The sequence below is a fragment of the Cygnus atratus genome, chromosome 1 (assembly GCF_013377495.2).
Source record: "Cygnus atratus isolate AKBS03 ecotype Queensland, Australia chromosome 1, CAtr_DNAZoo_HiC_assembly, whole genome shotgun sequence".
Classification (NCBI taxonomy): Eukaryota; Metazoa; Chordata; class Aves; order Anseriformes; family Anatidae; genus Cygnus; species Cygnus atratus.
The window spans coordinates 63,724,989-63,749,711 of record NC_066362.1 but is presented as its reverse complement, the minus strand read 5'-3'; the positions used below and the strand labels follow the sequence as shown (position 1 = coordinate 63,749,711).

At 43.7% G+C, this 24,723-nt stretch overlaps 1 protein-coding gene across 2 annotated transcripts in view; it reads right to left on the bottom strand.

The window, feature by feature from the left end:
• Positions 1–24,723, bottom strand: part of DENND5B (DENN domain containing 5B) — a 106,705-nt gene that overhangs the window by 60,075 nt on the left and 21,907 nt on the right. The window contains exon 2 of one of the 2 annotated variants that reach the window (XM_050712598.1): positions 2,559–2,624. The exons of the other annotated variant lie outside the window; for it this stretch is intronic. Within the exon in view, the coding sequence (XP_050568555.1) occupies positions 2,559–2,624 (66 nt within the window). The remainder of the gene's footprint in view (positions 1–2,558; positions 2,625–24,723) is intronic. 2 annotated transcript variants of the gene reach the window in all.

Genomic DNA, 24,723 nt, shown 5'->3' with positions numbered 1-24,723 from the left:
CCCAGGAAAGTAAATGGCACAAATAACTTACCTTTGTAGAGTCTCAGGGTTTGCATTTTACTACTACAGTGTTTTTTTTTTAATTTAAATTAATGATCAAATAGATACAAAGCACGATTTTCTCAATCAGTGAACACGAGACAGAAGAAAAGAGCCAACAGAGCACACCAGAGGGAATCAATTGGTTATTAGTTTGAAGGGACACAACACTGCACCCTCCATACAAAGCTGCCCCCGGGAAGCCAGACAGGGTAAACTTTCGAAGGAGACAGATAATTTTGGACAGAAACAGTAGAAAGGTTTGACAGAAAGCAGCCCGCATGTCAGAGTGAAGTGCCGTTGTGTGGCCAGACCACCAGACAGCACCTGGCTCTCAGCCACACAGGATGAGAGGCGTTGACCACGACGCCCAGCACCACGCTGACAAGGAAGAGACCCATAGGGAGCAAAACCTTCTTGGCAAACATGGGAAGGGACCTGGGCTGAAGGGTATGTTATACGATCTATTCTCACCCTCCTCAGCTCTGAACTGAGGAGGCATATGTGGCAAACAAAATTTTTTTTTTTAGCTGTTACTGTAGGCAAACAGTGAATTTTCATTAAATCTACTATACTCTTAAATGCTTGCTTGCTAGCTTCCAAAAGAGGATTAGCAAGGTACATTAAAAATGAAGCAAGTATCAAATGCAAATTGAATCCATATTCTAAAATATTAATGGCCAGATAACAGTACTGTGAATACAGACAGTAACACCGTATTTGATGTGTGGGACACATTCATGCAAACAGCACTTCTTGTAGGGTAAGCTCACTTCCAGAGCCAAGTTAAAAGTTGGCTTTGAATAGAATCCTTCCAATTTCTGGGTATTTTCACAAAAAAAAAACACCATTCAAGTATTTTTCAAAATTGTGTAAAATGTGTCAGGCTTAAATTCAGTTTCAAGTGGATACCACATCTTATGCAATCGTACTTATAAAAACGCCTGTGCTTTCCCTTAAAGACACTCATTTTTATAGGGCATTTAGTTTCAAAATAAAAGTAAATGCTGAAGCACTGGATGCTAGATCAAGAAAAAGTGTGCTAATGTCATTTCAAAGTGAGAAGATTTCTCAAAATTAGAAAATAAGCATCTTTATGTTTCAGGTGAAGGATGAAATTACTAGGGAAATGCAGCTGTAGTTGTGAGGCTGTCAGTCATGATAGCTTTCATATGAGTGATCATATTTAAAAATTTAGTGATGTTAAGGTTTCAAATAGATCTGTATTAATTATCACAGCTACAGAGGCATACAAAAATACATACTAAATAGGCAAAGGCATCCTCTACCCACACCCTCTGGTCCAGGGAATGCCAACTATCTGCTGGTCCTTACAGGCTCTGGAACGTAGACAGGAATGTTTGTGACTACCAAAATAAAAATATCTTTTATTCCTTTAGAGGAACGTACTGGGAACATGAATGTGCACAGTTCTGTGTATCATGGTCACAACCTCTTTGATAGCTATTTCTAATTAAAAGCGTTCAGCACATCCAGCTATGTTATTTCCCTGCAGGCTGAACTTTGTTAAGCTTATTGGATAACTGTGTGAGCCTGCATGAGAAGCTAGAAATACACAGTGCTAAAGTGGGGACAACATGGAGACAGGAATAATGCTTGGCTGTTGATTGCTGGGTTCAGGAACTGGTTACTTTGAGCAGCACACAAATTGAGCTCTGCTGCACCTTTCACCAAGGCAGCAGTAGTTAGCTACTCAGTATTCAAGGACATGAACTCAAAGGCATCATCTCCTACCACATATGCTCATAATCTTATGGTGGAAGAGGGGAGGACTGGGACAGGGCAGAATAAACAGTTTTTGTTCCAAAATTTTAAAGTCTGAGTTTATTCAGCAGGAAACTGTTATTTATAAGATGGTGGTGGCTTTACCTATCTGTTTTGGAGTGAGGGTGTGAGCAGGATCTAACCTACCTAGTAAAACTCCTGCATATCAGTATTTAGAGGAATTGATGGGTCATATTTAAGCTGGAAGGCATAGTAGGTTTTGTACTCTATCTGTAAGACTGTGCACGTGTGTATAGACCTCCCTAATATTGCTATTTAACTCAAGAATACAGAAGATGCTTCCTTCAGGTTCCAAATACTTCTCAGTCCCTGTAGCAGAAATTGGTGGACCTGGACCTTCCAGTATCCTTTGTCTACAAATGTAGACAACTAAGCCTAGCTGGAGTTCTTGCTAACCATCCTCTAATACAGCTTCACACAAGATTTTTTGGTCTTTATCAAGCACCCACAAGATCTAGCCTATTGTATATCCACTAATATACCTGACATCACCAGTGGCATTTCTTTGGAGAAGGGAAGTACATCTGCCAAGAGAGCTTCAAGGAAAAGAATAAAATTTACTAGATATTGATTTAAGTGAGGTAAAAGAGTGAAAAAGTCCAAGGTTTTTGTTTCTAAACTCTCACCCTTAATTTGATTCAAGGGGAACTGGAAGATGGAAATAAAGAGACACAGAGGGCCTGATTATTGCTTTGTCCTTAACCCCTGTTTACCTGAGGCTTTGTTTGCAGTATCTGAGCTCTTGCCATGGAGATCTGCTTCTAGCCATTTGTACAAGACTACACAACATAACAAACAGAAATAAAAAAGCACGTATGAACAACATGAAAAGATATACAAATGTACTGGGGAAAGGGACGGGGGAAAAAAAAGGTGAAACAAGCTGTTGAACACATTGACAGACATTGTAGAAATGCTCGTCAAAATTAGTAACAAGATTAAACTCTAAGTACTTCAAACAGCATGCTGCCATATAGTTTCCCTATTACAAAATCTGCTTTGTTCATATATTAACCCATTCCAGAGCCTGGGAAAAGAATGTTATTTAACCATCGTTGAACTCAAAACAAGAAGCTTTCTTCAGTATATTACTATTAGCTATGTTGTTACCCCTTCAACACTGTACTGGATGTTATTTTCAGGACTTTTTAAAGTTACCTATTACAAGACAGATATGATGAATACAACTATTAGGGTGGTTTTAGGTAAAGTTTTGAAGAAGTGAGCTCTATGTTTATAACTTGGATGAACAATTTTAATCTCTTCCAGTAACAGATCCGCCAACAAGTGCTCGTAATGACAAATGGAAAACTGTCCTTCTACCACGTCTGAGGTTTCTCCCAACCATTTTGCTCATCTCCTACAGAAAAACAAGAATCTTTTCACAGACACCATAGTGTTCCTTCGTCAAGCAAAGTCCCATTCTTAGACTTCACAAAGGGAATATGAAATCCTCCTCAATTTATTCATTTATTTTTTTATAATCCTGGAGCATATATTAAAGCTGCAATACCATTGACCTCTCTGCTCATTCCGTTTCTAGGTGTAAATTCAAAGTGATTTCCGCTGCTGCCTCACACTTGAGCTGTTAATCCAGGCACAAGTTCAAAGGACCCAGATAACTCTGTCAAGCCTGTATTTTCTGGAAAGGCAGCCCTCTGCAGAGGGCATAGGAAAAAAGTAAATAATAAAACCAATAAATAAATGGGGATTTGTATTTCAGGATTTTTTTTTGTTTCTTTAGGAAACACCTGAAGATAACCCACATTCACATCTGCAGGATGATGTTTTTCCACTCCAGGTGTCTTAAGCTATTCTGTTCCACTTTTGAGCTGTTTGAACCAAAAAGTTACATAATATTTAAATTAAAGGAAATAAAACCAGCAAATGCCTACTGATTTTCTGGAAACACACTGTCAGAGAATGTTTTTAGGATCCTGTCACAGAACAGCATTAAAAGCACATCTAGTTTTGCCACAGGGTCACAAATCACCTTCTGCCACGAGCAAGACTCCGAGCTCTCCTGGTCAACAGCCCTAAGCCAAAGCTGGTGACTCCCCCTGCTCTGCCCCATACCCACAAAGCCTTGATAGCCACTCTGACACGCTGCCCTCACAGCTCTCCCCAAAAGCCCTTTCCAAAACTGTCATTCACTGGGAGTTTGGCACTGAGCTTCCACAGACTTGGCCAGCACCTCTGTGATAGGAACAGTGAAGAGGAAAGACGGAACAACTCGTGAAGGGACGCACAGCCAGAAGTGCAGGGCAGGTTCTGGTTTTGCTCTGTATTTTGACCCTTTTTATCCATCACTCAGGTAACTGCTCACAGAAGGTTCCTGCACCAGGAGATCATTGACAACAGTGATGCAAGCAAGAGCTACAGACACCACTGCACAGTCTTATTATTTATACAACCAGAAGGGAAACGGAGTGTGGCTATTGCCACAAAACAGTTACACTTCGAATAGGCTTAATATTTCAGTGATCCTTTTGAAAAGGAGATCTCTTCATCTAAGTAAGAGTCATTGCGCAAATCTAAATAAAGAGAAAAAGGGTAAAAACTAGCAGCAGTTTAGTTTGCCACCATCCCTTCGGTCTGGTCTTGATTAAGATCCTTACTATCTGCCTACAGAGTAACAGTAGAGAGCACCAGGCTGTCGGCTTCTTAAAATAGCCCCGGCCCCAGCTGCCAGCAGACCAGAGCCATCCCGCACCACCAGAGAACTGGGAGAATTACACATTTTGCATGAATGACAGTTTGCAGAAAATTGCCTCATAATCTGTCAAATCCAAAACGTCACGGTTTATGTTATGTCAGCTGGGGGGATTTTGGGGTGCAGTTAAATAAACACGCGTGGGGGCGCAGTGCTCCTACAAGATTACCTCGGTGTCTGCTCCCAATAGCTGGAGCTGATTAGCAGAAAACAGCAGACCCAGCTATTAGATTGGACCTATACTCCTAAATACAGTCTCAGGCCTTTATTTTAGATCCTCTTTGTCTATCCTGTTTATATGCAGCTAGAGGCAGAATTACTTTTTTTCGTTTTCTTCATTTTTATGCTCAAATTGGCTGTTCATTTTAAATACTTGATATGGAGCGAACAACCATTTGTACTGATCAAGAAAGCAATCTGAGCAATAATTTGAAGTTCATTTAAGTTTCACACATCATCATTCTTAAATTGCCTGCAAGCTTTCTGGTTAGTTACAGAGAAGTGAGTAATGCACACAACCATAGGAAACCAAAGGGTTTCACAGAATTGTGGAATCACGGAATAGCCTGCATTGGAAGGGACCCACAAGGATCATCGAGTCCAGCTCCTGCAATGCATCCCTCACTTCCAGGAGAATGCTCATGATGAACAAAAGATGCTCAAGCAAGAGCAAGAGACCAGCTCGGGTCTCTAAACACAAGCGGATGTCAAAGCCAGGCCTGTGAGGGGATTCCTGGCTTTGCAGGCACAGAAGCATCTGCCCACTGGCTCGGGCCAAGGAAAAGGCATTTCAGGTGCCATCACATCCTCTGAGAAGTTTGGACAGCCCCCTGCTCAGCACGACCCGCATTTCCCGCTCCTCATTTCACATGTTTGCTTCTCTCCATGGATTGAATGCAGGGTGAGGAAACCAGTCGGGTCTCCCTTCGTGCTTGCACCTTCCACTCATTTACAAGGGCAGGATCAAGTTCAAACATAACCAATTTCTGTGTAAAACATGACAACGCATTCTCAGATTGGTTTTGGAAACACAGATGCACAAAACCCACTTTCAGTTGGAAAGAATCTAAAAGCAGATTTTGTCCTCCGCTCCACCAGGACAGAGGCAGCACAGGGCCTTGTCTCAAGGTCTGCTTTGTTTCGCTTGGTATTTCTGGAGATAAGAAAAGGGAAAAACACAACCCAAATTTGTCATCTTAAAAATCCCTGTACCATTACTGTTGAGGTTTGTGTGCAAGAATTTGGGAAAAGAAGGGGAATTTTCCAGTAAACTTTGCTTTGGGGATTTTTTAGTACAAGTCCTGTTTATTTTATTTTTAATTACAGCACACTGGATTAACTTCTAAATCAGGCTGTATTAAGATAGGTTTAAGATGTTTTTTAAATCACCTGATCACCCACCAGTATTTGTCCCCCTTTACCCAGCAGGGTACAAGTTTCAGGTGTTTTCTCACCTGGAGTCAGCAGCAGTTTCACAAAAGCTGTATTTACACAGCAGCAGAGGGCGAATACCTCCACAATAACACCTTCTGCCACAGTAATTAAGCTCGGCTTGCAAATCAGTACAAGAAAAGAAAGAAGCTTAATTTGTCCTGCACTGCTTTCAGCACTAATTGACACTGACAGAAGCAGAGCACCACGATGCCCGTCCTGCAGCTCCGACAGTCAGCTATGCACTCGTTGGGTTTTTGCTTTCCAGCATCTTTCTTCTTACCCATCTCACACAGCACGAGGCCTTGGTTTTCTGGACATAGCACCGTTACACTGGGCAACACGCACTGCTGTTTTAAAGGAAGTCTTTACCTTCTGACGTCACCCAAAGCCATCCCTGGACGTGCTAAGCCACAAAAAAAAGACCCAAAGCACATGGTTCCTTATCTTATTTTTTCCAGTTGGCCACACAGAACCCACCCTGTGAAACCTGGGCTTTCACATCCATCCCTGCTGTGCAGCCTGTGGTAGTCAGAAGGAAGTTAAATCTTGTCCAGAAGCTAGGGGTGTCTGCTTCAATTTCTTCCATTCTCCCAGACATCTGAGACACTTGGAGGTGTCTCTGAAGGTCCATCCCTGCTTACTCGGTGTGCTGAGTTACTTTTCTTCACAGCCTTTACAAGCAACGTCTTACAGCAAGGCAATGCTCATCTGTCAAAGGCCACAGCTACCAAGCTTTAGGAAAGCTTAGTTATGTGTGTTTTTGATGGGAAGGGGTTCCAGCAGAGAAATATCTTTGCTTCTTGTAATCAGGACAGCTCTTTCACTGGCATGAAGTAGAAACACTCCCTTGTGTAGCACAAACTGGCCTTGTTTAGGGGCTTTGAGAAACTGTTGTTTAAGCTGCTGCCAATAGATAATTGTCCTTACAACAGTTTCCTAGAGCCTGTCCTCCATCAGTTCTCAACAACTGAATCTTTTTAGAAAGAGACAAAGACTTTCCACATCCTGAAAAGTCACAAGCACCCGCAGGCGAGGCTTGAAGTTATCAGAGCTCCTGGATGGAGGAGTGGTGAGCAGGAATGAAGATGTAGGCAGACGAGGACGGCTGCCCACGCAGCCATATGGGTCTTTTGCAGCTGATACTTCTATTTAAGAGCTGCCCCAAAAGCTATCACAATTTGGAGAATGCTCTCAGCTGTATTACAGTAATTGGAGATGAGAGTATTGCTACAAATGCTTCCACTGTGAGCAAAACTGCCACCGAAGGAACAAAATATTGAAAACAAGATGCTGGGTGACACAGTTCCTATTAGCTCCTGGAAAAAGCAACGGTGGAGTTCTGTCAACTAAAAATGTTAAAACACTGTTAAGAGGAACAAATAAATCAGACTGAAAGAAAGATAAGTCCTTGCAACTATTTAGTATAAATGCCTCTTCTGCCACAGACATCTTTGCAAGACCCTACATGTCTTGGTCAAAACCACCTGCACTTGGAAACTGTTTGAAGATCAGGCTGCTGCCAGGGAGTTTACACAAAAGGGATCATTAAAAAGCTATCAGTGCACACTAATCCCACATCTAAGCCACATGAAAAATATTCTCTGTGCTTTAAGTAAACCATGCCTAGTTAGGTGGAGATTCCCCCACCCCACCCTGAACTCTCTCTGTTTCAGACAAAGCATAAACAATCGGATTCATGCCTTGTAACTGCTGACCATTTTGTGGCCAGGTTCCAAGCCTACTGAAAATACAGAAAGCTGAAACCAGGACTCAATCACCAAACCACAATATGGTGTCAGGATTCACATCCACAGGTATGGACAAATATTGTTAGTTTCTGGATCCAAACTAGATGCCAGATGGGAAACTCAAAGCACTGCCACTTTTCTACCATGCCTCTAGATTTAGTTCATGTCCCTACAAAGAGGTGCTCAGAAACCAAATTCTTTGGCCTCCCTTAATGCCTTGGGGAACATTAGATGCCAAAGCATCCTTGTAAAGCTGAATCTCCACTGAGAAGGATGAAAGAATAATTGTCTGTGGGTTCAGCTCGCAAAAGCCGCTGCATCTCAGATCCCTTCTTACCTTGTCCCACCCCTTCTCCCAGACATCTGGGATACCCGGAGGTGACTGTAGGTTCGTTCCTAACCTTCATGCCCCAAAACACTGCTTCAAGGCTTCTAGCCAATTTGATCTCCGGTATATTTTGGGGTTACTTGCTTTCCCCAAACCACAGCTTTAAACTTTAAACCTTCCATTATCATCAGGAAAGCCTCTTAGGGCACGAAGGTAGAGTAGAGAGGCAAAGGAGTCCATGCAAATGCCACTATATTATATCTCTCCTTGGCTGAAGCCCAATGATGAAAAGTAGTGTCTTGTCCCCTCTCCCCTCAGATTTCCACTGCCACTTCAGTGTAAATGCCTTTGGAGAACAGCAGACACCAGTGTAAAACCAGTCCACATTTCTGAGTTTCTACTTTTTACCTTTCTGAAGGTAAAACAACCATGGAGAGCCACAAAAGGTAACAGGGAACATTTCCTGGCCTAAAAAAGGGTTGAAAAGCACCAGCGGGGCTCTGAAAAAGGAGCTGGAGAGATGCACAAAAAGGAGAATAAGAAAGAGAGGTCCAGTTTCAACTACGAGCATGTTTTGCCTGCTATTTTAGTGCCTTCCCAGTAGAGATGGAAGCAGCGGAGAACAGAGATCTGAATAACCCTAAATTTACCTGGCATTAAGCAAGTATTTCCTCTTTACCACTGATCTTTTAGCACCTGGGTCCCAGGTTGATTGGCATGCTGAAAACACACAGGTAGAAGGCACGTGATTGCTGCTCTCTCATTTTTTAGAGAGCGTGAGCCGACACCAACTCCAGAGAGGCTGATTCAAAACCAAAGCATGCAGAGCCACTGCAGGCAGACACGAGAGCCCTCCTGGCCACTGCACACATCTCATGCGAAAACAATAGGAGTCATGCTGTAATATTTCACACTTTGCTCTCGCATAAAGGGGAATTTCGTGGCGTTAAATAGAATGCTTTGCATGATGCAGCGAGCCATACCATGCTGTGTTGGAGGGCTCAGTAGCTGTTTCAGCACACATTAGAGACAGAGCATTTCATAAGAGTGGATCAGGACTGGATTATGCATGGACTGCATCAGAGCTGAGCACATTTCAGTCACCAAGGTCTCTGAAGGGTACTGATGTCAGGGAGGTGTCCCATAAACACAGGTAAGTGCATGCAACAGAAAACCAAATTAACCAAATGTACAGCAACGTGGCTGTGAAAATAAAGGTGGCACTCCCTGGTGTGACAACGTGGGACAGCTAAACCTGAGCGTCCAGTTACAGAAAACAGGAGCATAATCATTTTGCATAGAGGAAGAAGTTGTTATTCCTTTGATCAAAGCAGGAGAGAGCTGTTTATGGTGCATAAGGATGGGTTGCAAGAGTCCCCCCACTCACTCTCCATGTAACACGTACGCCTGCCAACTGAAGAGCATCACTCTACCTGTAATGTATTCACAGCCACGGGCTTGGGCACGCTCCCTCCCTCCCCGAGAGAGGGCTGGCAGGAATGCTCTGTTACAGGTTCAAAATCTGACCCCGTACTCTTCCCATCTCCACAGAACAGCCTAAGCAACGGCAGAGAGGGTCCTAAAGCACGGACCCAGCTGTCTTGCAATTCTTCACAGCGCTGCAATAGCATTATGAGCTCCTGCATTGCTCCCACGGGACTGGAGTTCCCATTTCAAATCCAACAGTATACGCACACGACAGATTAAAGAGACGCAGGCATTTGCATATCTCTCCAGGGTCTGACAGGTTTCTGGTGATTAATTCTGCAACACGCAAATTTACCAAAACCATCCCTGACGGGTACCTCCTCCATGCAAAGGTTATCAGGTGTGTGTGCACTGGATTAAATATTTACATTAAGGAAACATTTCTCTTTTGGGGGGATGCTTACATATGAAGCACGCACAAGGGGAAAGGCCCAACCTATAAATATTTGTGACGAGTGACACAGATCTCAGCAGTGACACAGCTGTGAGGGTAGCTGAGCCACAAGTATTACTGCATATTTGTTTATAGAGAGCTTGCACTGTTATTATCAGCCTGAAGAAATACCTTCTTGAAAAGGACTGTTAGGTGATTCACTAATATTGGATTACCACGGGCTGCAATGAATATTTCAAGGACTTCACACGTATACGGAGAGTCAGTCCAGCGGGGCGGTTCTCCAAGTCGTCACTAAAAGAGGTGGTACAGGTGGGGAACAGAATTCCCCTCCCAAACCAAAAGCAGTATGCATGTACACTAGATTAAAGGAATCTGAGCACTTACATACCTCTTACAGAGACAAATTGAAAGAAATTATCAAAGAAAGGTCATGAAAGAATTACAGAACATCCACATTTCTACCTAAGCTTATTGAGAAGCCAAAACAACAAAGCTTCAAAAATACACTCTTTTGCCTCTGAAAAAGGCTGCTTTGTTAAAGTAGGACTCCATCCTGGGCTTTGCAAGGTTTATTCTGTGTTTATACTGATATGACAGCCTGAATATGTATTTTATACTGGTATGACAGCCAGAAATACGTAACTTCAACCTGAATCTGTATTTTGTGGCATCAGAGTATCAATCTATAAACAGCCTGAGGAACCAGATATTTCAAGTCAGCTATAAACTCAGCACAGTAGCAGTTCTGGTGGGGCTTCTGGTTAACCCATTCCCGAACTAAGCCTTCCCCAAAGGCAAGGAAATGTCCTTTTGCTACCTGCCCCAGAGCTCTGGGCTGTCTGGCGCCTGTGTCCAGGTGCTGCCTTAGCCCTCTCCTTTCCCACTCCCTCTGCCAGACCGCAGGCTAGTGCTCAGCCCGGCTTCCTCTGGGTCATTAATGCTTCCCCTGGCACAGCAAGGGTGGAGGGGCCCTTGTGAAAATCCTACAGTGGCACCATCCCACATCACCTGCCCACCCGTCTCATCGCTTTCTCTACAGAGGTGACGGCTTCTGGCACAGCCCACAGGGCCGCTGACTCGCTGGCGGTAGAACCAAGCCCCCCACAGGCCCAGCTCCTCCGCTGGTCTGGATCGAAGTGCAATTCCCCTGCCCAAATATATACCTAAATGATAAAGCACAGACTGACGTGGCTCTGTAGCAGTCACCCAGCTGACACCGTGACAGAGGTTTGCACTTCGGCAAATGACAAGTGCTTCATCTCCCAGAACTGTCAGGGCATGCCGAGGACGCCATGCAACCAACATGCCTACAACAACTGATGCTTCCTAACCCTTTGGGGATTTTGCTTTGACACAAGGTTGTGATTAAATGCATGTTCAATCTGCAGAAGCAAAAGCACTTACTGCAACACATGTGAGCTGTGTACATACAAAGCCTGAAATCCATGCATGGTCCTTAAGATGGAGAAGGGAGCGGCACTGGGTCAAAGCTTCCCAAAGAGCCCTTCTTCTCAAAGGTAAATTGGTACTTCCCTGACAGCTGCGGCAGCCCTGTACTTTGTGCAGGATGCCCTGATGCAGACCAGGCAGCGATGCACTGTGTGCTGGCTCAGCTCCTGCAGGACCAACCTGGGAGTGCCTGCAGGGTGACCTGTGCTAGTGGAAAAAGGGCTTTCCAGCTGGGATGTCATGCAGATGGGCTCAACAGCATTTCAGCCTTCTTTTACCTAGTGCATCCTTCACAGCCTCAGCTCTAGGACATAAGTGTACCTTTCTAGTTTATAAGGCAGATGCTTTCCTGTCTTCAAAACACCACTTGTTGCTTCCTCTCCCATCCTCTCCCAATCTCAAAAAGGTCACCAAATGCAAAAATCCCACTTCAGCAGACAATTGTGACATTTAGGGGTTTGTACAAGGGGAGGAAAAAAAAAAGGATATATAGAGAAAAACAACCACTCACCAAACCAAGAAGGAATTTGTCTAACATTACACGTGCAAGGTCCATAAGAGCATTAGAAAGTGTGAATCCCTTCCACGCTCATCAGCAACACAGGACCTGTTCAAACGGATCTGCAGAGAGCCTCACTGCTCTCTCCTGAAACCCAGCCTGTACCACCGAGGCAGAAGTGAATTTGTTCCAGCATCCCTTCAGCTGCCATCTGCGCTCCCACAGGAAGGGGGCTCAAACTTGTCAAATGGCTTGAATTACAAAGCAAAAGGGCAGGCCTGCATCACAAGTGGCAAGAGGTGGCGGTTTCAGGGTAGCAGCCTGAAGTTAGTGGCCGCCAGCAGAGCAGACGGCATATGATTAAACACGAGAAACAGCCTCGCAGAGTCCAATGGTAACAGCAAATTTGAGAAAGTCATTTTTGAAGGTCCAGAGACTACTATAGCGACTGCGGAAAAAGTGGTGATTTGTTTAGAAAAAACACCAGTCTTAAAGAATAACTAGAAGGAAAAAATTGAATTTCTGTTACTGGCCCTCCCTCTTAAGCAGCTAGTTTCTATCATTTTTGTCTGAAGAAAAAAAATGAAATATGATTAGTATGAACATGGCAGGTAAAACATTACTAGAAGATGTCAAGGAAAGAGGAGAAAAAAGGACCAAGAGAGAGGAGCACGTTCTGCTCAGCACAGCCAGGTTTGCTCCGCGGCATGGGAGATGGGAGCGGGGAGGGACCAGATCCTGCCCGGCCCCAGTGTCTGCCCCGCTGGTCTGCAGAGCTCCTGCACCAGGCCAGGCTTCCTCTCACTTGGGATTGGCAAAATACCACAAGAACAAAAATCAGAGATACCAGAATTTGAGGGCCTCATTTATATCTTCCTTACGCATATGTGAAGACCATTAATTACTCATTAATTACTCAAAGGTGCACACCATGTGCTCCTTTGGAAACCCAGCCATCTCTGCTCATGCCTAGCTTCGTGCCTAGGATGCCTAGGTGGATGCTGGAGTTCAGGCTTTAGGTGAGCATTGGTACCACAGCACTGCATCTTGTGCATGCCCTCATACCCATGGGTAACACAGTCTCACTATGACCCCCATCGCTGCCATCTCGTGTACCGCTACGCACAAGACTGGGGACTTCGGGCCCTTCCTCACTAAGGCCTGAAAGATTTTTCTAGTCATGAGAGAGCTCAGAAAGCTGTTTTCTACCTTGGTCTCTTTCTGTCCATCTGAGGCATGTTTGTTGATACCATTTTTTGGCTAAGAAGCAGGTTTTCTTATGCTGAGTAGCTTATAACTAATTGGAGCTTCTTAGGCCAGGAGGTCTCCTTGCTCCATCTAAGTGAGCTTCAGCGACAACGTGCTTAATGTGTCAGGGACAAGGTTCAAAAGTTCATTTGGGCTTAGCTTTGTACTAGAAAACATCTTTGACATGTAAATTTAGCCAGATGCAGACTTACCTAGGAGTGTATGAGGACTAAAAGGCATTTACACAGCATGCCTGCACCTGCTCTGGACAATACAAGAGCATATCAGCTTTATGTGGTTCTACAGTGAACTATTCCAGCTACAGCTAGAGAAGGGATGGCAAATGCTGAGCTGACAGACAGACATACAGACCCCTAACAGACAGCGAAAAGAAGCTGGAGAATTTTAGCCATAGCATTATCCAAAACGTGTACGTGTAATAGCAGGGGACCAGGTGTGAGGTTACCAGAATAACCAGGCTGGAAAGGACCTCCAGAGGTCACCCAGTGCAATCTCCTGTACAAAGCAGTGTTGACTTCAGACCCAAATTTTGTTGCTTAGGATTGAGACTGAAATCAATTTTGAGATGAAAAACTGCCAAGACAATTCAATAGCTGTAGGGAGGGGAGAGCAAAGTAAGGCTTCAACATTTCAGCATATTTAGAGCAAAAGCACAACCTGGGATCTCTGATTTAATGCTTCCAGCGCAAGCCAGGAGGCACTCATGTACCTACAGTGCAAACAGCAGGCAGGAAAGCAAAGACTGAGGCATCAGAGCTATGAATCACCCCTTGCCAAGCCTCAGGTCTTCTGTCAGAAATATTCCCATCTCCCAGTCTTTGTGCTGTTTAGCACTAACTCATCTGTTACTGGATAACAAAGCCAGCAGCAGCATCACCTTTTGGCTGGAAACCACACGCTGAACTTAGTCATTCCGCCTGCCTTGCCTCTCCAGGAAAAGAAATCCCAACACACTCAGAGGTACCATGGGTATTCCCTGCATACTACAGCTTCAGGGACACCGCACCATCCCTCTCATTCCTGTTTGTGGTCACGTGCAGCACATCAGGCCGATTCCTCTGAACAGCACTTGCTGTGAAGCTACGTTTTTGGCAGTTGGCTAGGGACTCTCACAACAACCAGGCCCAAGAAAAAATACTGTGTCCAGTCTCTGTGCCTTTCCTCGCACAGCTGCATCCCAGGCAGGACTTAGGCTAATCCTTCCTGAACAGCCTTGCCGCTCTCGCCTTGCTACAGGGCAGCCCTCCTGACATCGGTTTAATGCTGATTGGTCCTGACACAATTCTGGTGCAGGCTTCCTGCCAGGCAAGGGAATGAACAAAATTGGTTTGCGCACAGGCCAGACGACAGCTGCAGTCACTCCGGCTCAAATCTGTTGAATAAGAACCGTTTTCTTGTTTACCAAGATGAGGCTAAATTAGCCCAGCGTGAGACAGAAGGACAGAGCAAATCCTAGAAGCCAGCGATGCCAACCTGCTCTGAAGGTGTGAGATGGGACTGTCAGGCCACAGCGCCTAGACTCAAACAAGCCATGGGGGAAGTACAAGCTTTGTGTAAAGCATACTCCCAGGCTAGGTAAAGCTAGAGTTTTTAAAAAAAGATGACTGGGAGGCAAGGGAACAACAAGCAGAATGCCCTAATTTTTCAGAGCCTGAGTGACAGAGTGCGTACTTTGCTTGGAGCACGTTTTCCCCCACCTCCTCTTCTCTTCCTATCCCTCCAGCTCTAGGAAGAGAGGAGCCTCCAGCCTACAAGCCCTGCCAAAGCCTCTAAGGCAGAGGCAGGCCATGCTCTCACTACTGCTTTTTCCTCCTACTCTGATTTTCTCCTGTAATGAAAAAGGGGGATCAATCTGCATTTATCAAGCTAGCTTACGGTGCTTATATTATGATGTCGGGGAGCAATATACAGCTTATCAAGCACACAGACATCTCCAGACTGTTTCCAATGAAAAGCTCAATATAATGTCATTACTCAAAGTCATTTTGGTACGTACTTGAGGATGGACCATCTTGAGATGCAAAACCATTCAGTTTGACAACATATTGTTCAGTTCACAGAACTTCACTAAAATTAGGATGCATCAAGACTGAGAGAAGAAGTGTAAGTAAAGACTTAAATGATTGATGCTCTAGGCTTGGAAATAAAGGAAAGGAAGAATAGTTGAGAGAGATTTCTGAAGAGAAGCAACCAAGTCATTTTTTGACAAGGTGCTTATATTTTCATCTACCTATCCTCTGGTTTGGCTAAAACTGCATTATGCTTAGCTGTGAAAATTGCCTTGATATCAAGAGGTTAAGGCCGTGCCTGGTGTTTGTTGATGTTCAACAGCAGTCTGAAGAGAGGTTTCTGTCATCACTTAAGCATTAAGGTTCCACGTTCTCCCCTCTGGGGAGAGCCTTGGGCTACTATGGCCTTACTCTTCTCATGTAGAAGACACTCACAAACCTCAGAGATACTCTTACAAAGCTTCCAAATTTTCTAAAATAAGATGCCCTTTTCAGTATGCTGTCAGTAAGCACCTGTATACCAGTATTAGCTGTAACGTTTGCTTTTAAAATGCAGAGGGTAGCCTGTTTGGAAGATTTACCACTCAGGAGTGATCTATTGATTTGATCTGAAGCATTACCTCCGTTTGCAGAATGATGCACAAACCTCTTGACATGAATTACAGAATCCATCATCCGCCGAGAGGCAGCGCACATACAGAGGCAACACTTGCACGTGCACTGCGTTCACAAGCTTATCTTCAGCAGGGCTGGTATTGCTCAGACTCTCTTAAAATACACTTAATGGAAAAGTAACACTGCTGAGCTCTCTGGCCTTTGAAAAAACTTTAAACACATACCCCAAAGTGGATTCAGCACCATGAAATTTTTCTTCTATATCTATATGAAAAGCTTGGCTTTTGGCACTTGCTGAGTTGGCTGGTCACTGATTGGGGTTTATGAATTCACTAAGAAATTCATCCTTTGGCCTTTCAGGCTTAAGTAACAGCTTGACAGAAGGGACTGGCACCCATAGAGCTGTGGAACGGGCTCGGGTGGTTATCTCCCAAGTCGTGTGTCTAGCCAACATGGAGCAAGGAGACCCCAGCAACTAAAGAAAGATATTCTTTCTTTCAGGCTTACTTCACATCACCTACAACACTCCAACAGAGCAATAAGCCACCATAATTGTAAAGTCCATTGTAAAAAATATTTTTTCCCTGTTAATAGGATTTGGGTCCCATAGATTCTTAAACACCAGAAAGAGCAAGGAAATAAAAGATTCATCTCTTCAGCTCATTTTGTTCAAGATTACTAGAAGAAGGGTGAAGGTTGGGGAACAGGAGCTGTGTCTTTGAAAGAGTGAAAAGGAAAATGCCTCAATTAACCTTTCTTATTAGTTTTAACCTCTCTTATTAATGGCTACAGATCTTCTGCTTCACATAACCTAAACATAAATGAGTCAAACACAAAGATTAATCAAACTATTTTCTTGCATCCTTACATCTACTTATTTTAAAAAGGCATCCCTCCCTTCCACTTTGGCATGGCACCCAAGTTTTCGGACAACTTTAGCACCTTGACTAAAAAGGTGGTGCCTTCTTCCACTTTCTACGAATAAAACACATGCCTGAAGGACTTTGGCAACTATCTTAGAGCACCCTACCATCATCTGGGTACCTACAAAGCAAGAAGGCATGTCACCCCTTGCAGGACAAAGCAGGGTTCTCAGTGCCGTGAAAAGGTTCCCAGAGCTACTAGCTGCTAGTTCATCATCCCAGCAAGCTACTCTCAGTGACATCCTGCCAAAAGAAGGAATTTAACTCAACTCTTGGCTGGCTCATCTCAGACTTACAACTTACTCAGTACAAAACCAGGAAGAATTGATATTTCTTACTAGTTCTCGGTGTGTACACATAAATGCAAAGTCCTTTTGCTCCAAAGTTGTTGGGGGAACTTGGTGCAGAATGACCTGGCCTAGCAGAACTTGGCTTCAAGTCACAACTTAAACACCTTTCTCTCATCGACTATTCAACAAACAGCTTTTACACACAGGGAAAAGAGAAAAATAAAAAACAGTCTTACTGATGATGCTGAGAAGAGAAAAGGAACTGTTTAAGAGACAAATACAGACACAGCACATGGGAGGTGGGAGCACAAAGTCAGCTATTACATCTATGACCATACAGAAATGTAACTAATTTAAATTCTGAATTTATTCATGCAGTTAATAGCTTTTCTGAAGTTCCCCGATTTTAGACACTTACTGTGTCTATCTAAACATAACCATACCAAAGACTGAAGGAGATCTTAGGCTTCTCAAAATGAACCACTAGCTTCTGGAAAAAAAATTTATTTCCCTGGAAGTAGCAGAGTGGGCAGAAAGGCCAGACTCTTAGCAGTCAGGAACCCTCACTAATTGGGTCAGTAAATTTACCACGGCAGAGCTATTTACTGCACCAGTGCTAGAAACTCATCTCCTCTAAAACATGACTACAGATGAGGTTTCACAGACATCTCAGGACAAGCAGTGTGTCTGTCACCCCGAGTGACTGAGCACCCTCACTGCTGGTCTCAAGCAAAACTCCATAGCTGCAAGGTGCGCCAGTCACTGACCACCGTAGAGATTTATAAGGTTCATATGGAAAACTCTAGCGATTTGACATCGGCCCATTGGCACACAGGGCCTAGGCAAGCACCAGACCAGCGTGCAGCCAACTGGCTGTGGGGTAAATTAGGGGTGCTCGAGGGTCTCCAAAGCAGGGGGGGATAGCCAGGGGGTAGTCCAGGGAACCATAAGGCCTATTTTCTGCTCATCCCTGGTCACCTATCCTGAAGGAAACACTGTGGTGCTGAGGATGTGCAGCTCCCAGGCTGTGTGTGTCAGGCCACAGCCAGGCCACTGGATCTAAGGACAGGGTCCTCCACCAAAAGCAATTAGTTTGTCACAAGCCATGATTGAAAAATATTGCTATGGTCTGTTGCTTTGCTACTTTCCCTCCCTGTGCCCCAACAGCTTATTGCTCTTTCTAAATCTACTGACACCAGGTATTCTTGATGCTTTACCACTGAGATGCAAGCAGGGATTACTCCATACTATGTAATACAGCTTTAAGTAATTCACAGTGGGAAGCAGACCCCTAATTCACAGTTTGTAGTCCCATCCTTTTCCCTTCTGTCCCTCCCAGACCAGCTCTGTTACAACGCCATATTTCATTACTCTATTTTTTTTCTTTTATTTGACAACTCTTACAAGCTGCATGTCACTTGAGTTGCAAACACTATTATTAATAAAGAGAAGGAAAGCTTGCATTATGTGGCTACGATCTGCTTTTCTTTGCTTCTCTTTTGTGATGATTTTCTATCTATCCCTTAAAAGAATCTAAAAAGCAGGGCAAATTCAAGTATCCAGACAGCAGGTGAAATAAATATTCTTCCATTTTAATGTGTCCTGAAGTGTTATTTATATAGATGACTAATTACCCTGGGCTTTTTGCAGTACTAAAACTGGCTTTGGCTGCTCTTATGCCACAAGGTTTGAAGATGTTTTAGCAAAGATAATGCTTTTATACAGGAACCAGAGGGGGCAACAAGAGGTCATTTCCCAAAGCCAATGACATGCCTTTGTGCAGTCACTATTCAGCTTGCTTTCCACAGCAAACTGTCTGCATTTGCCACATTAGCAAAATAAGATGCGCAACACCTCAATCTGCTGCCCAACAAAAGCTGGGCAGAGGACTGGGGCTCTTGGGGACAGGCAGCTCGATGCCGACCCAACGTGAGCAGATGCCACCAGAGCAGCCAAGCTGGGCAGATGGCAAGACCTCTCTGTCCATCGCAGAGGTGGGCACGGGGCAGGGATGAAAGATGGAGAAGGACACCAGCACTTCCACCAGCGCTGCCGCGGGAGCTTACCCCAGGGACACGACGCAAGGGGAACACCACAAATGCTGCAGCTGCGGGGAAAGTCTCACACTCATTCTCCAACGGTAAAAATCAATCATGCACAAGGCAAATCCACAGGAGACCCAGGCTCCATTAGTTCCAGTGCTCAAGCAACTGCTGGTTGTTTGCTTTAAATATGTATTATTTCCCCACAATAGCAGTTAACACACCACTTATTACTCCTACCATCTGATAGGAATGTGTACGTTGAAGCCGGTTTGTAGTTTGCATGCAAGTCACCTCCTGCCAACCCCTTACAGCCCTTATGAACCACCTCTTACAATTGCACATAAAGAGCGCTTTGCAATTTAAGTTAACTCCAATAAAAGGAAAAGAAAAAAACACACATTTGCAAGCAGAACAAAAACCTATTTTGGGGGGGGGGAAGGTCTGTCTTTGCCATCTTTTCTAACTCCTATTTTCTAATAGCAGCCGCTAACCCTCAGAAATACACACTTCCACTTGGAGAGAAAATATTGCAAAGGAAATGGAAGAATAAATCGGAAATTGTAAAGTTGCAATAATGACGGCGGCTGTTACTAGAGGATCTTCCGTGCCCTTCTGGCTCGTATTTAGCAGGTTTCTTTTCCAGTGTAACCATGGAAACCGCAGTGAAGAGTCTCATTGAAAAGCGTGCGCTTCAGCTGGTAGGTTAAGTTATGAGACTGCAGTGGGCTTGAATATTAAAAACATTCAAACCGCTCTAAAAAAAGCTCAATCTGAATGGGAACTGTACGGCTGCATTGTAGGAGACAGACATCTGTGGAGTAAACAGACACGGTGCCCGGCAAATAAATTGGCAGGGGGAAGCCTGACACGAGGCACCCAAGAACAAACAAGGCCTATTGATGGAGCTTGCTAAATCCGGGCTCAATAAACAGGTTAAGAACACAAATCATGAATTGCCTCGCATACTGTGCCACTAAAACGTGAGACCATATGTTTCCGCTAGCTGACGTTTTGTTTAACAGTGCACGACAGAGAGACTGAATGAACAGCAAAGGTCCTCAGTAATATGACAACTTCACTGCAACATCCACCCAAGTGGCAAATTTAATAACCCATGTTTTACTTAATCCGTCAAAGTATAAAATTATTCAATTCTGGATCATCGTGCTTCCTCAAAGAAATAGGAAGGAACACAAGTCATCGATCTTAAAAGAAATGTAGTCACAGGACTAGAGTTGGCCAACCAAATGCATGGCTCAAGCAGACTATCAATGTTAAAGCGAGCACTTAAAATGAAAAATTATGGATCAAAAAATGCTACCTAGGCACACTGTACCAATGGAATTACACATTTCTTCTAAATAACTTCACGGGAGCAGCTCCCCTAAAGCATCTGTTACTTCTCACACATCAGCAGTAAGACTCATCTGAAAGCCTATTTGAAGACACGTTCAATTATTCAGTAACAGCTTTTAAAAACACTGTTCTACAATAAACAACCGGACGCAAAAGATGGGAACATGTTCATGTCACATTAGTTACAAGGGATAGGCCTGCTTGTAACAGGAAATCATAGTGCTACCCCCCTTCCCCCTTTTAAATAAATAAGGGAATATGGTAAATTTTAAGCAATTATTTCCGATTTTACATATATGCAATCTGAAGAAAAAGTAAATAATCTTTTGGTAGTTATCTGTACAATTTGCTATCTGTTCAGGAGAGTTGAAATATTTCAAGCCGTTACAAAAATTACACAATCTCTGCGAGGCAATCATCAGAGATCAAGCAGGACATAAAATGAAGCTCCGGGAACTGTTTAAATACATTTGTTTCAGGGAACAGGATTTGCTGCCCTTAAAGTGGCTGCAATCCTCTGCTTAATTTCTCATCCCTGTCGCTTCTCCAGGGGCTCTGGCTGGGGCGGAGGAAGGAAGAGATAAATTTTCTGTTCTCCCGGCTGCCTGAGGACCACTCGTTAAGTACTCAGCAAGGATCAGACATATCCATGTTCTTTTTCCTATAACTTTAATCACTGCTGTTTCTCCGGGCCATTTATAATTTTCTGCCTGTTCCTCCTGCTTGAACACCGTCTGGTCTGTCTTACCTATATTCGCTTTTAACTCATGCTGAGGCTTTATCACCACAGACCACTATCTGCTTCGCCTGTAGCGATCAGTTTTTCAGGGGTGCTGAGGACCCCCGGAGTTCCCCACAAAAGTACAGCTGATGTGGTAAGGAATGGGGACAAAGCCAAGTTCTTTTATGTTTTGTATAACGTCACCTTTAATTGTCTTGGAGTTGCCCTCAGAGCTTCAGAATTACTCTTTGTAATTGAGAAACTGAAGACAACGTAGGCTCGTGTTAGGTTGAGCGCTGCACATCCCACCTGAGCCAGCAGGATTTACAGTAACTGCACTGTTACTGGGAGGAGACTACAGGTGTCCTACCAGCGATATTTGTAGTGGCTAGAAATAGGCATCCTCTAGCTGTGCTCGGTAGGTATTTTGGCTTTGTTTTAAGAAAGAAACCTCAATTTTCTATTTCTTCTGTTTTGTTTTAAGCATCTGTACAGCTGAGCTGATTTATTTTGCTAATAGTCCCGCTAAGGGATCTCTGACTCCTCTGCTTGAGATTTTCACATTTATTTTGACTGATAAGCCTCATTATCATTGCAAAGCCTTGTCCTTGTTTTATTTACAGATGGTAAATGATGTTCCATTCAGACCCACATATAAAATTTTCATGTTAAACATCTGCAAGTTAATTACAATATTAAAGTCTCCACAAGCTCCACTGCATCGCATGGTAGACTAGTGATGCTTCAAAAAGGGTTTCAGTCTTTTCTGTTAAAATAACACCTGGACGATATGGAGGATACAGAGGAAAAGAAGCAAGAGGCACTAGCCTGAAACAGTACAGAGAAACTGCCTCTAGTGTCACAGGCAAAAGAGCTTTTAAATTTCCTTTAAATAAAAAAATCCACTATTCAGAAGACTTTAAGGTGTGATTCAGTAAAAAAAAGTCTCTCTAGCATTTGAGAACCTAAACTTCCAAAAGAAAAGTGTTAGCACACAGAAGAAAGGAGAAGAATGAAACACATGAAAACCACCCGGTGCCCAGTGATGTAGGATGATGTAAAATATTTAATTACCTCTTTTTGAAAGGAGCTTCCCATAGCTACCTTATCCAAAAGTGGCTTACAAAGGGGTAATCATGGGTTTTTCCAAACGTTTAGCCAGCAACTTCCTCTTAGGAGGATACTGCTAATTTGTGCCCACCCTCCCACTCTCTCCCCACGAGGTACTGCAAGGCAGCCCAATAACACGCTGCTATTTGACATCACTGCATTTATAATTTACACCAAGGCAACTACTGCGGCGAGGAGCCTGCACCTGAACAGCCTGAGGCTCTTCGCTGCTTTGGAATACTCATCCCTGCAATAAGCTGTTCTTTTTTTTTTTTTTTAATTTTATTTTTAAATTATTATTATTATTTTTAATTAGTAGCTTGTAGGGTTGAACGTAGAGGACTACTGGCTCTGTAGAGCCACTGACCTGTAACTGCTGCTGCCTGTGTTGTTGAGGAATTACCCAATTAACCAAGAGCAAACCCATGCACCCTTGTAGGTGCACGCAACAGTGCACAAGTGAAATCTGTGTAAAAGACATGGACCACCTGGTTGCAAATGGGGTGCTCCAAAGCATTGTGCAGTCACCTCACACAGTACTTCAGAGTCTATACTAAGGATTATGCATTACTGCAGTGTTGGTAGAGGAAAACCTCTTTCCTTGGTAAAGGAAAACCGTCATGCCTGGCTAAGCCAGAAGTATGGGAAGCAGCCACAGTCAGGACTCATAAGGGGAGCATAACTCCGTATTTTCCTGGTGAGACCTCTCATCTGACAGGGATGAGCTCAGTGCTGTATGGTGAGATGTCTGACCTATCTTCAGCGGGATAAAACCCAGGGGCAAATCCTGGGAGCTGGGACAAGAACCTCCTCTCTCACACTGAGCCTCGTAATTGCATTGCTGAATCAAAGCTTCCCTCGTGCTCTGCAGTTTTCACCAGGTCAGAGAGGTTTATGGCCCCCATTAAGCAGAAGGTGATGAGCAATTGCTTTTTACTTCTCAGGACAAGCTGCTTTATGGATGTGAACCTAGTGACTTAAATCTATGCAGATTCCTGTAACTGGTGTTGTTAATGCTGTTACTTTCTGATGCCTCCTCCCTACTCTTCTGAAGGACGAGAAGGGCAGGGGAAACCCTGTTTCCATGTATATTTCAGAATAATCTGCCTGACCTCACTCATCGAACATCAAGTTCTAATATTTTAATGAGGTGTCTAAACCATGCTTGTTTTAATTAAAATTTAAGAAGCATTTTTTACAGCAAGATTTTAAGTTCTACATTAATATTTCACAATGCACTGCATTAACTAGTGTCGTGCTGTACCCAATAGTTTATGCAACCTGCAGAAGCTTTTTATTCAGCCAGGTCCTCCAGGAGACAGCAAACCAGTGACCTGTATTCTGTCCTAGGAAAATGCATTCCTTCAGACGGTCTGATGGAGCTGCTACTTATAATACAACCAAAAGGTTTGGTCTTGAAAACCAAAGCTGCAGTAGGACCTTGGAATATCACATGTTATAAAATCATTGACTTATGTTTTATACCACAAGAATATTTAATCTTCTTACCAATGACTAGTTGAGGAGCTGCTACTCAGAAGCCACACAGCATCCAGCTCTACCCATGCCATGTGTTCCCACAAGTTTCAGAAGTGTTTTTTTCCCCCCCTTCTTTTCTTACAAAAGAGGTTCATTGTAGGCTACCATGATAAACAGCGTGACCTTAGGCTCTCCTTGAATAGACAACTACTTACCCCTTTGTCAGGAGAGTTTTAGCAAGATAACTTTCTCCTTTCTCAACCCCACAGGTGCTGTACGTCCATTCTCATCAGAAGACAAGGTTTTAATATCACTGCTCCTCTTGAGGGACAGCTCAGAGATACTGTCTAAAAGGAGGGGAAGAAGGGAATGGCAGGGAAGGAGAGGAGCACCCCTCGTGTCACTTCTTTCCTCCTGGGCCACTGGTTCCCAGGTGCCTCAGAGGTTCATGTCTGCTGAATCCTAAGCCAGACAGAACATTAAAAACCCATATTAAAAAGGGAAAAGGGACATAGAAAACTCACTTTTGCTCTTCCTAGAGGGATTCTGAGGCTTTCCCAGGAATTTTCTACAGGCAAGCTCAAACTTAAGGCCCATAAACAACTATTCGCGTATCAACCATACTGAACAAGCATGCTGATAAATTAAGTATTGTCACAGTGAGTTGTGGAGGGTTGAGGCTGGTGACAAGTGGCAGCTACAGAACAAATGAACTGGACAAAATGAACACATAGCAAAGTATTGATGGAATCATTTGCAAATGAATGAAATCCATATTGATGAGTCCATTACTGTTTCAACTGATTTTGTTCTAAATAGTAAGGCAGTTTTGATTAACGTAGCGATTACATTGAACTTCAATCTGCTTAATATTTTATTTCTTCATATTTTTGGCTCTGTTTGAAGGACTACGGCTTGCTGAGCATGAGCATCCATGCCCTGAGAGGCTACTTTACCATTTGAGACAGGTTTCCAAAACAGTAGGATGCACTGGCTCCCATTCAG